Source organism: Podarcis vaucheri (assembly GCF_965113315.1).
Source record: "Podarcis vaucheri genome assembly, chromosome: 8".
Classification (NCBI taxonomy): Eukaryota; Metazoa; Chordata; class Lepidosauria; order Squamata; family Lacertidae; genus Podarcis; species Podarcis vaucheri.
In genome coordinates this window covers 66,290,282-66,303,738 of record NC_138766.1, presented here as the reverse complement: position 1 = coordinate 66,303,738, position 13,457 = coordinate 66,290,282, and the positions used below count along the sequence as shown (strand labels likewise).

The following is a 13,457-nucleotide window of genomic DNA, read 5'->3' as shown; positions in this document are numbered from 1 at the left end:
GTATTGATCAGTGACTTACACTCAGACTTTATTTCAGCCAACATGGGGCCAACAAGTTTTAAACCAGGTTTGGCAAGAGCCAGGGCATTCATATCTGTCGATTGCTACTCAACTTCCCCGCGCTCCTGGGGGGAAGCTAGTCAGCAACACTTGGAGGGCCAGGAGACAGCAATTCTCATTTTGCCTCTGGTAGCAAAATGGGATGGGCCACCCTCAACCTGCAGCAAGACTTGACAGCAGCCCAACTACAACAGAAATGCCTTCCTTCTCCCAATGTATGCCTAGCAGACTCTATCTAAACCCCCTATACCAGGGGTAGGCAACCTAAGGCCCAGGGGCTGGATGCGGCCCAATCGCCTTCTCAATCCAGCCCGTGGATGGTCTGGGAATCAGCGTGTTTTTACATGAGTAGAATGTGTCTTTTTATTTAAAATGCATCTCTGGGTTATTTGTGGGGCATAGGAATTCGTTCATTTATTTTTTTCAAAATATAGTCCTGCCCACCACATGGTCTGAGGGACGGTGGATTGGCCCCCTGCTGAAAAAGGTTGCTGACCCCTGCCCTATACCAATGTGCTGCTTCTCCCCGCAGGTAAGCTTTAGGAGATATGGAGGTGATAATTTTAAATAGAAATATTCTACTATTAAACATTTAAAAGATTTCAAAATCTGTTTACAACAAAAGCCACTAAAAGCAAAGCCGTATTAAATGCAACAGCGGATAAAAAAAGAAATCACATCAGTTCATTAAATAAATGAACTAGAAAAGAAAGATTGAGTGGTGGGTCAACTGGTGGTCACACACAGGCTGGATGTGACACAGTGCCTACAAGGTGCCGGCCGCTAGATGCAGTCCCTCTGCATAATCTGCTCCAGTTCTCAGAGAAAAGCTGCACGCTTGACAACAGTTAACATGTGAAATCACTAATAAGAATCTGCCAGTCCTGTGCGCCGCTTGAAAGATGAAAGAGAAATGTGATTAAAGGCAAGCAAATGAAATGAAAAAAGCAGCAATAATAAGGGCTGCTTAAAATGTACTGTGTGGTTTCTTTCTGCTTGAAAAGGATGGAGTTGCATAGCAAGGGCAACAGCTTCATAGTTGCAATTCTAGAGACATCATCATTATCCTTTTCCTTCGTAGAAACTGCTGATGCCTTCACACCCGGATCTCCCATCCCAAGCCTCTTTCTGCAAAGAGTGTCAATCACTGTTTAGGAATTTCATGATTACATGGCAATTCTAGAGGATTATGGTCTTCTCAATTGTATTTGATAGGAATGTTGGTGCTTACATTATTTCAGAGTCTCTAGAACTATTCTTGTGCATTTTATATTATGAGAAGTACTAAAAGAACGGTCTTGATTTTCCAGAAATGGTTTATTAACAAGACCCTTGCTCCCTACTGAACTTCCAGCTGCTGCTGAGTACTTTTTTTTATTCCCATAGGCAATTTAATTGCTAATTTAGTTGTTTTAATTGATTTTTATTTCTTTGTATTGTAAACCACTTAGAGACTAAGAAGTATACGAATTGCTTAAAGAACTAACTAAATAAACTGAGTACATAATCTAGGTTTCGTTATTTATTGGTTCAGTCTTATGGTCTGGGTTTTCTTTAGTCTTATGTATTGCAATATTGTAATATCTAGTGTTAACTAGAATTATGTCTGGGCTAATCTGTTAAAGTTGATGCTGAGATAAAACAACCTCCTTTTCACCACCACATTCACAGACAGCAAAATGGGGGAAGGATTTAAGTTGATTTGAAGGTTGCAGATGTGTTTCAAGGAACTTGCCACTGCTGCCAGAGCTACTTCTAGTGGCCTGCAGCTACAGATCACTTTCCCTCCCCCTCTCAGAAGCCCCTGTCGAAATAATGTTACATCATCATCCAAATCCCCAAAGTCAAGGTAAAAGTTCTATATGGAAAACTGTAAGCTCAAACTCTGCTACACGAGACTTATTTCAGTAGAAGCTCAAAGCATTATTCTGTACGTACTTTGCTCTGAATGGATTCATTGGCACTGCATATCAAATTGTGGTGAATGATTTTTGGAAGTTGACTATGTTTGTCATGATATTATTCATTCTGGATAAGTCAGATCTTGATTTATCTTTGCAATTCTACTTTTGTCTGTCTCTGTGAATGCTCTTATATATTTTTGATAGTTATTGATACCAGTGGCGCAGTCCTGAATGTCAGGAATGGTTTTGCTTTAAGCTGAAAAGCTTTTATCCACTTCACTGCTGAAGTTACATTCAAATTTTGGCTATTAAAGGTTGTGTTCAACTCAGCCACTGAAATTAATGAACTTAAGTTAGCCATAAGTGAGTATGATGAATAACAGATACAACCCAAAGTCTTCATTATTCTTATTACAACAACCATTGTATCCCCTGAAAACTCTCCAGTCTTAAATTTAGTTCTCCACATTTCTGCAGGAGCTTACAATTTTTAAAGAAGTCCTCATAAAAATTCATCAGCATTTTAATGCACAATTCCCCTAATATATGCATTTTTTAAAATAAATTTTATCTTTTATATACACTCTTTCAAGCAATTGCCCCTAAGACGATGCAATTCTATATGCTTGCTTTCACTGATATATGCATTCACTAATGTGTGCATTTTATCCTAGCATGTGGATTTTTATTCAGTATAGTGGTACCTCGGGTTAAGAACTTAATTCATTCTGGAGGTCTATTCTTAAGCTGAAACTGTTCTTAACCTGAGGTACCACTTTAGCTAATGAGGCCTCCCGCTGCCGCTGCGCGATTATTGTTCTCATCCAGAAGCAAAGTTCTTAACCAGAGGTACTATTTCTGGGTTGGGTTAGTGGAGTCTGTAACCTGAAGCCTCTGTAACCCGAGGTACCACTGTACATGTTTTGGGGGTTGGAGAATTGCATCACAAAATTTGGAGGAGCTGAATTTCACAGGATAGCTGTGTTTCAGTTCATGTATTGTTTGGGAGAAGTGAGTCACTTTGCATCAGAATGCAAATGGAATGGAATTGCTCTCCCATCCCTACTTTGACACAGCTGCTGCCTAAAAGACCTCCCTGCTTTGCATGCAGAAGGTCCCAGATCCAACCCCTTGCATCTCTAAGGTATGGCTGGGAGAGCCAGTGTGGTGTAGTGGTTAAGAGCAATGGACTCGTAATCTGGGTAACCGGGTTCGCGTCTCCGCTCCTCCACATGCAGCTGCTGAGAGACCTTGGGCCAGTCACACTTCTTTGAAGTCTCTCAGCCCCACTCGCCTCACAGAGTGTTTGTTGTGGGGGAGGAAGGGAAAGGAGAATGTTAGCCGCTTTGAGACTCCTTAGGGTAGTGATAAAGCATGATATCAAATCCAAACTCTTCTCCTTGTCTGAAATCCTGGAGAGCTGCTGTCAGTCAGTGCAGCCAGTACCCGTGCTAGATGGACTAATGGCCTGACTTGGTATAAGGCAGCTTCCTATGTTCCTCTGTTTCTATTTACTCCCTACTCCATCCCTTAAAATGGGAATAAAGGCAGTCTCCTGCATAGGACGTTGAGCCGGGGGTGTGTGTGTGTGTGCAAAACTGAGAAGATCCATAATTGAGAAGATCAATTTGAGGGCACCAGATTTTGGCCTCGCTCAGGACTTTCATGTTACCAAAGATTATCAAAGTCCATCCTTTCCTCCTCTGACTCTGAGCTTAAGGTTGGAGCTATAACTGTAGGAAACTGGACTAATGTTGATGGGCACCTAGACTGTTTCCTCAGGACTCTTCTTATGCTCTATTCACACACACACACAGGGCCCGTAGAAGATTTTTTTAATGTGAGAAAGTGATTATTTTAATGGCACTAATCTTCCTCTCCAGCTGGCTTCAAATGGCTGAACCCAGAGTTACAACTCTCACTTGCCCCACACTATGGAGAGAAAGATTTTCACAGCTTAATAACTTGGCCAATTAAATTTTAAACAATTCAAAAGGGTCTTGTTATCATTGCAGAATAATAGACTACAAAATGTTAGTGTTGCAGGGATAAAATATGAAAGACTCTTTCTCATGCTGTTCTTAAACCTCTCTCCTTTGATTACGGAATAAATTCTAAAGGAATTAAAAAATAATGCTTCCCCTAGCCAGCATCTTGTGGGTGGCATGTATTATTTTTTTTCATCCTGTAGATTAAAGACATACAATATAGTAATTATGGGTTCCTTTTGAAGTCAATTCTTTGCATACGAAAGGCTGGAACAAAAGTCACTGGAATGTCATGAAACAAAAAGCATTGTTTGTGTTTTTTCATGCAAGGACCACGTTCTTCGGCTGCCAGTTCTCTCTGAATTACAATGTGAGAAACAGGGCCTCCTTTTGGGGGGAGCAGAGCAAAGTTGTCCTGGGTTACAAACGCTTAGGGGAAAGGAAATGGCCCCCCAGGAAACTAGTGTAGCAACTCCACCTCACCCAGCAATCCATGTCTGCTACCTTACCGCTGGAAATAATCACTTTTTAAAAAGCATTGTTTTGTTATTCAGAAGCTCTTGCCAACTGGAGACGCAAAAGTTGCTTGCCAATTGGAGGCATGTTACTCTTGAGTTGCTTTTATTTTAATAGGAAAAGAATAATGTGGAAAGCCACTGATAGTAAGTAAAGCAAGCATGCATAAAATTACATTACTTCTGCTGCTTTCTGTCGCAACTCCCATTTCTACTATAAATTGGGTGGAAGCTGTCTTGGTTTGGCACTAGTATGTAAGATAGTTTGCATACTGGTGTTGCTCTAATACTGTACACGTACACACACACACACACACACACACAGTCTCTGCTATTACAAAACTTAGTGTTTGTTCTATTCTGCAACCAGAAGTGTCAATGTAGGAAATGTTTTCCACTGTCTTCCCATTCATTTCAATGACCCAAAAAGAATCCAGATAAATGAGCTCAGCAGAGACCAAAACTATATGAGATGCTTCCAAAGTTCTCTCCAGGTATGCAGTGAAATCATTTACTTACTTTATTTCAAAGGTTTGTATATGCTTAATCGCAGTAGTCTCTAAAGTGCTGCACAGGAAACCCAATACAGTGAGACTGAAAATGAATTAAAACTATAATCTGGTTGCAATGCTTTAAAGAAGTCTTCAATAAGCACCAGAGGTTCTGCAGGGAGGTGGCCTACTGGACCTCAATTGTATGGCAACAAGATTGGGTCCACAATTCCGAATGCATAGCTTCTTGTGGTTCCAAGCTATGCATCTGAGCCATGGAAGACCACTAACAGTGACTTCCCCCAAAAAACTTCAGTGATTAAGCAGGGATATAAGTAGTGTTATTTTTCTAGACAAAGAAGTGCCAGAACTCTCCATGAACTCCTCCCTTGTTCTCTTATCATGGCAATGGTGCCCACCTGAGAGGTGCCAGAACTGAGTTCCAGTGGGTTCTGGCTGAAAAAAGCCCCAGATCTACAGAATCAGGCAGTCCCTGAGGGCTGCACCCAAGTTGTTAAAGGTCTTATAAATAAATACAAGAACCTTGAAATCACAGAATGCTGTTCATGGTCCTGCACTATTCCTCTCAAGGCTATCAAATAATGCTTGAAGAATTCATTTTTTGGTGAACTCCAGTACAAACCTAAAAGACCCAGAGACTACTGTATTTAAATATTTTGTTGGAAGCTGCCCAGAGAGGCTGGGGAAACCCAGCCAGATGGGTGGGGTATAAATAATATATTATTATTATTATTATTATTATTATTATTATTATTATTATTATTACTCCTGACTTGATGTGCCAATCAGAACACGGTTGTCCTTCAGAATATGCCCTTCTCTAAATTTTGTGATGTAGCTCTCTGCTCAAAAACATACCAAATGTACATAAAAATGTGTATTTGGGGATAAAATGTATCTAGAAATGCTAACTGTGAAAAAAATATATAGTTAGAAATGCATGTTGTGAGAAAATACACCCAGAATACTTGTGAATTCACACGAATTTTGTTTTTAAGCCCCCCTGCTGATTAAGGCATAAACTGGGAGAGAATTAACAGATGGGGGGAAGACAAAGGGCAGCACCTTCTCTTCAACAGTGCCCCACCTAATTCTGCACAGGGGTTTCCCCCAATTATTTGGAGCAGATGGGGGGCATGGGGACAGTGGCGTAGCGTGGGTTGTCAGCACCCGGGGCAAGGCAAGTTATTTGTGCCCCCTAACCCGTGGATTTGCGCCCCTAACCCTAACCCCCAAATGTTGCGCCCAGTGCGGCCAGCCCCCCCTGCACCCCCCACGCTACGCCACTGCATGGGGAGCATTTGGGGTGAGGGTGGGGAAGTCATTGGATACCACCCACAGACCATCCATTCCTTGGGCTATCTGCATTTTTCAAAAACCCCAATCCCAAAATCCTAAAACAAAAAGGATTCCTTGGTGGAACACCTTGTTCCTTTAAATGCTATAACTCCAGCAAAAAAAATAAAATAAAATTGATCCAAGTTTAAGCTACAGCATTCTTATTTTTAAGGAAAAACTCCTTGAAGTCTTTTTTGTGTGTGTGTGTGAAAAAACTTTGCATCTACATGGCACAGAAGCAGAATTATCTTCAGTTCCACCATACTCTCAGAGGGAAACCTGTTAATTGATGGGAGCAGGGAAGAAATCATGTTCCAGGCATCACTCTCTGGAGGGCCTGAAATTCTCTGGCAGATGGATGAGGCAAGGGAATTTGCAGCACAAGATGTGCTGAAAGCTCAAGCTGAATTTTCTTCACAGCTAGTTATGAGTTCATCTCTGTAGAGAAGATGGTTGGGGGAGGGGATTCAAATCGACTTCTGGATTTTTTTTTAAAAAAAGCAATTCACTTGACCAAATCTGTTTCTTTCTTTTTTAAAGCACCTTCTGCCAGACTCCTGGGAACTGTAATATGTTAAGGGTGCTGAGAACTGTAGGTCTGTGGGGAGTAAACTACCTTTTCAAGGATTATTAAAGGGAGTGGACACATGCTTTTAAACATATGATGTGTACTCGGTCTCTGAGCCATTGGGTTGGATCCTGACTGTGGTGAACTCTACCCACAAGTTTCTCCACCATAGGAAAGGAGAAGTAAATTTGGCCAATTCCTTTAGCCTCCTTTGCTCCCACAAGGGTTGCTTCAGAGGGTCAAAGAACCCCCCCCACACACACACACACACAACAGTATGACTGCTGCAGGGAGAAGGTGGCACTCAGCTATATCAGGCATAGGCAAACTTGGCCCTCCAGATGTTATGGGACTACAACTACCATCATCCCTAGCTAACAGGACCAGTGGTCAGGGATGATGGGAGTTGTAGTCCCAAAACATCTGGAGGGCCAAGTTTGCCTATGCCTGAGCCTTATTCACGTCTCCTCCAGTGGATCAAGGTTCCTTCCATAAATGGAAACACATGGAAAGACAAGTCTGGTTCCAACCCAGAGTTTTAGATCTGTGGTTTTATGGTTCCACCGCACCTTGTGAGAATATAAATTCAGAATCTAAATTCAGGATATAATATAAATTCGGAATCTAAATTCATGAGAATATAAATTCAGGAGCGCAGAAAATAAATTGTTTTCCTACTGAAAAATAGTATTTTAAAAAATGTGAGCAGGGAAATAGGGTAAGGAAGGGCAAGTAAAGAGAATGCCAATTTCAATTCCAATAGATATAATAGGCTAGGTATGTTATCATTGGGGGGGAGGAATCCCCATTTAACTGAATTATAGGAATCTCAAACTGGCTTCCCTTTGACAGCTGTAGCACAGTTCTGAGATTAAGCGGAGTATGCATTCTGGCTTGTCATGTGCCTCTATAATCATAGCCACCATTCAGCAAGCCCCCCACCCCCAAACCCTCGATCTCAAACTCAGACCTAATAACTGTTAACACCTTATTTTGGCACCTAAACCTGATGCACAGCATGGAGACAACATATGTGCCCAAGTGCTGACAGACTGATGCAGCATTCCCCCACCGCTGGCACCGAGGCAGACAGACAAGCTGGCTGCAGCAGTGGTGGCAGCAACAGCAGCTGACATTACTGGAGGGCAGGTTAATTAACATTTGGAAATTAAACAGTACAACATGACTTGCAAGCATGAAAATAGAGATTGCTCCGTCATTTACAGTTGAGAGAGAATATTGAGAGAGAGAAACCTTCAAGAATCACAGGTAGTGATGTTCACTAGTCTTACCCATAGGCGCTAGGGGTGCGTGGCACTCAGGTGCCAGGCTCTCAGGTGCGCCAGCCTGAGAGTCTGGGGCCCGAGAGTTGAGTCCAGGGAAGAGCCCACCCATCACTCAGAGTGCCGCAGTGGGCTCTTCTGCTGCGGGCAGCTCTGCGCCACGAGTTTGGGGGCGACCGAGCCAGTGAGATGCTGAGGTGGTCGGCCGGATCTGCCCCCCTGTGCACCTGGGGGTGGGGGGTGGGCAGATCTTTCCACCCCAGTGCCGCATATGCTAAAGACAGCCCTGGTGATGCTACAACATATACAGGACAGGACAAATGTTAGAATAAACACCTATAAAAGGAAATGACATCAGAGCTATGGCATGATATAGTACTATTCAGAATCAGATCTAAGGGCAAAGTTGATCATCTAGTCGGCATAGATGTGTGATCTAGTGGTGGAACCATCATGACTGTGTATTCACCATTATTCTTTACTTATATATTTCCACCCCACATTCAGACCCCAACATATCAAAAGGCAACTCACATAACATAGTAGAATGCAAGCAAACTGTTCAAACCATCCTACTACAACATTGAACTAAAATCATGAAAACTGCTCAGCTATAATGAGACAATGAATGCCACAAAAAAGCCAGCAAACAAGAGCACACAGATACTTCCTATTGGCAGTCATGCCATCCCATCAAAGGCTTTGCACAATAAAAAATGTCTCTCGGGGCTTGAGACCTGTGACTGAATCTCCTGCCACTTTTTAACAATGGAAAAGGAGCTGTGGCAGTGGTGAGATCTAACAGGACTTGGGAGATTTAACACCTGATGCCCCTGTGTCACTTTCCTGGTTAAAACCGCCCTCCAAACTGCTATTTGCCCTACAAGGAGGACAATGCTTGTATCTACAGGTCCCCCCCCCCCTTGTAGGGCAAATAGCTTTCAGGGTGCTCTTTCCTTGGGACCATGATCTTGGGGGAAAGGGTAACTGTCCATCATCCAGTGTCACAATCCTGATCAGATGTCTCCACACACTTTGGCTGCTTAACTTCATTAAACAGTGGTGATCTAATTTTGGATCCTCTCCTGTGAGGGTTGCCCTATCAGCCTTCTAAAAAGCCACAAGGGAGGTACATAGCTCTGCTTCACACCAACATTGCTCATGGGAACATGGCATACACACTGGGGTAACTGCTTTTCTTCTCAGACAGTATAAAAATATAGGATGCTTCATGAATTTGTGTGTCATCTTTGCACCAGGACCAAGTTAATCTCCTCACTAGCGTTCCAATTTTAGTATATGTGTCACCCAAGCAAGTGCCTTGCGGCTGAGACTATAACTACGCATTTTTCAACATCTCTTGCTCAAGTCATAGGGCTGATTGTAAATAACAACATATTGCCCTCAATGTACATGGAACTTTAAAGTGACATAAATTAGCAAAGGTGACAAAGTAGAAATTTGTATAAAAGCACTTTGCCTGGGTAGAGGATTAGAGTTAGCTACTAATACTTAAAATCTAACCTAAAACAAAACACAGCTCTTTTGCTGGAATGATAATGCATTTGCTAGCTTTAGCACTTGAGATCCCTGCCTCAAAGTGCACAGCGCCATTTAAAGGCGAACCATCTAGAAGATGGCATGGGCTAAGCAATTCATTCAAAGCAATGTGATTAGGATGCATCCACAAGAATATACCCCTACAACAGGGTTGGCCCTCCAGATGTTTCTGGACTACAACTGACCACTGGCAATCTGGCCAGGGCTGATGGGAATTGGAGTCCAACAACATCTGGTGGGCCACAGTTTCCCTATCCCTGCCATATAAGTTTCATTGCTAACTTTCCAGGCCAGTTCATGATGTATATTTGAAAGACCTTAGAACTGAGCTGGAAAGGGCAGAAGACCAAGAATGAATTTAATACTTACATCTTCCTGAGTATCTTTATTAGGATGTTCAACTTCTCTACGAATTCTGGAGAACCAGAACGTACCTTCTGGCATTTTTTAATCAAAGCTAAATAGATGGATATGCTGTGAGAACCTTTGCTAGGTACAGTGCCTTTGCCAAGCTCACAGGAATGTAACCTAGGGACAAAAAGGAGAAACAGAATGTTAGATTTAGAGCAAACTCATCATGTAACTTCTAGGAAAATAGGGCAGGATCTATTAGGTTAATAGGTTCACATGCTTATACCACAGCATTTGTGAGGAACCAAGGGTTGCCACAGAGATGTTACTAATCATTCAAAGCAAAATTGGGAGTTCCTCCTCAGGCAAAACTTCTGAGGGATTCTGAGGCAAGCCAGAAGAGTTTAAGTAAGAGACACAAAACTTTTCCAGGCATTCTGCACATCACTCCATTATCACTGGGTTTTGCCCAAAGCAAAATCTGAAGCAAATGTTGTGTTTCTTTCTTATGCAAATCATCTGAAGAATTTTGAGGGAAGCCAAAATAATGTTGGCATGGTTAGCAACCTTTTTTCAGGGGCATTTCACACATTCCAACTCCCCACAGGCTGGTGGAACACCAACAGGAACTTGGCCTTTTGGAGGATGAACCATATCTCTGTGGTGGAGTGTGTGTTTTGTGTGCACAAGGTCCTAAATTCATTCCCTGGCATTTCCAATTAAAAGAAGAAGAAAATGAATTCAGGTAGCAAAGCTGAGAAACCCTGCCCTTTTGGAGATCTGCTGCTAGTCTGACTCCATCTTCACTATATGTTTAAAGCAGTATCACACTACTTCAAACTGTCGTGCCATCCCTCAGCAGATCCTGGGAACTGTCATTTGTTAAGGTTGCTAAGAGTTGTCAGGTGATCACCCATTCCCCTCACAATGCTACAAAAATCAGAGTAGTTTAATAATCACTCACTTTCTAGGGAACTCTGAGAATTATAGTTCTGTAAAGGGAACAGGGTTCTCATAACAACTCTCAGCACCCTTAGCAAATTATAGTTCCCAGAATTCAAGTGCCATGATATTGCTTTGAATGTAAAAGCAGATGGCACCTCAGAGCAGACAACAGAGCTAGATGGACCAGCAGATGGACTCAATATAAGGCAGGCTTATAGGTTTATATCTCTAAGAATTTTCTATAATTCATCTAACAGTAGTCCAATTTCTCTTCCTTTGGTCCAGCATAAACATTTACGTATTTCACAAAATTCAAGTGTAGGTTTCCTTCGTATCTGCTATGCTATTGCAGTAGACTTTTGAGTTAGCAGATTACTCTTGCTACTATTGCAGCACTGATAAATTTATCAGATGGATTTTTTTAAAAAAGAAAGCATTTGAATACAATATCACATAGACAATCAAATAGCAAATTCAAGTCAAAAGGACATGTTGGAACAGCATTAATTATAATTATACACCAGTTGAAAGTGAGCTTCTCTTTTGCTTTGGTCTTTTAGTATGGATTAAAATGGCATCAGCCTATAAAATCACAGAACACAAGTCCCAGCTTGTGAGCCTTGCAGTTATCTACCTCACCTTCCCAGGTCTTGATGATGGGAAGAGTAGCCCAGGTTTAATCAAACTTGCTGGAGGACCTTGGGCCAATCAGCAGCTCTCAGCCTAACCTACCTCACAGAGCTGATAAGGATAATAGTGAGAGGGAAAAGACATGTGTGCCAACTCAAAGGTATCTCAAGCATTGTAGAATTTTGAGGCGGTATTTACGGAGTCTTTGTGTGTGTCATAGGAAGTACTAAGAGGCACACTGGTGCCCATGTGCACCATATTGGCAACTGCTGTGTGTAGGTCAACATAACCAAGGTTTCATTTGACTGAATCTGAAGAGGAGCACTAACTACAGAGGCAAACCTTTGGGGTCAGCACTGTATTTCTCTCCCCTTCCCATCATTCTGCTTTGATAGAAACCATGCTGCTCAACTTGGTACCAAACTAAACTCCTGCATTCCAGGATGGGCAGAATACTACATTAGGGCACTGTTTCTTCACTGTAAAGTTCTGTAAAAGGGTAGCACTGGTGATGCGATAACATTTTGTTTATTAAGATGACTCTTCTCAGATGGTCTGCTGCAGTTTGCCTTCAGTGCATGTAGTCTCATTTCTCTCCTCCCCCAAAAAATATATATAGAAAAACACAATTCCAGCAAAATAGAATTTTAAAAATCCACAGAACATTACTGCAACAGTGAATCAGGCAATAAATTCAATCTTGTATGCATCTGCCTTGTTCCCTTACAGCATATTGCTTTACAGTTATATGTGCATAATCTTATTAGCTGATTGCATTGATCCTCAGCTCACTTGTAAGCAAAATTACTCTGAGTGCATAGCGGTACTTAAAAGTAATTCAAAGTATCTATTAAAATAAGAATTTTGGTGCATCAGCAAGGAAGAAAGTCTAAGCTGCTAAAATATTTCGCCCATTTAAAGATTGGGCAATTTGCTGATCTGTAAAACTTACTTTTCTGTTAAAAAATAAGGAGAAGAAAATTTTAAGTGCCGTAATTTACTGAATGCTTTCCTGAAAGCAAAGAGATTGACTTTCTGTCCACTGTAACCTAGAAATCCTATCTCTGTAAACACTGGGCTAGATTAAACTTTAAATGATAAATTCCCAGGAAACAAAGGTCATATTGTTGTGTAATCATCTTCTTCCAAAGCATTCCTGTTTGCTAAATAACATTGACCAATGTGAGTGGTGGCAAATATATAACCCTCCTTGATTTTCCCCCCAAGGACCTGAAAGTAAAAATGAAATTTACAATGGCATCACCAGATTTATCATAGCTACCTCTTTTGGGAGGCATTTTACCACTATTAGATCTGAACTGCAACCTAACCACTGTTGCACCTGAGCTCTTTCGTTGCAGTTTGCTGTCCTTCTGGCATATTTCATCTTGTGTTATAAGACTGCCAACTGTAAAATTGCCTAGACAAATAGAGCTTCTATAGCATAGGGCATGTATAGATTGTCATGTGTGAGGAATGCGCACACATAGGGATGGGTGCTTTCCCCCTGCAATTGCACGCAGCAGACACTTATTTTATTTTTATTTTTATTATTAATGACCCATCACAGCTGGGTTCTGAGTCTATAAGGAAGTGAAAGATAACTTCCTGAGATCAGCACCTAGTTTTGACAAAGTTCTTCTGCCAGATGAGCCAGACAATTGCCAAGTAAAAGAGAGTAGTCAGCAATCCTCATATTATCAAGGCTTAGTGATTAAATGGAAACTAGCAGTATGCAGCCAAAGCTAAAGTTCCACCTCTGCACACACCAAAATTATGTAAAATACATCTTCCACATCCTGC

The 13,457-nt window shown here is 41.6% G+C and overlaps 1 protein-coding gene across 1 annotated transcript in view; it reads right to left on the bottom strand.

The window, feature by feature from the left end:
• The window catches only part of CNBD1 (cyclic nucleotide binding domain containing 1), a 141,252-nt gene that overhangs the window by 116,544 nt on the left and 11,251 nt on the right, over positions 1 to 13,457 (bottom strand). Inside the window, exon 4 of the mRNA XM_082233666.1 lies at positions 10,098 to 10,256. Within this exon, the coding sequence (XP_082089792.1) occupies positions 10,098 to 10,256 (159 nt within the window). The remainder of the gene's footprint in view (positions 1 to 10,097; positions 10,257 to 13,457) is intronic.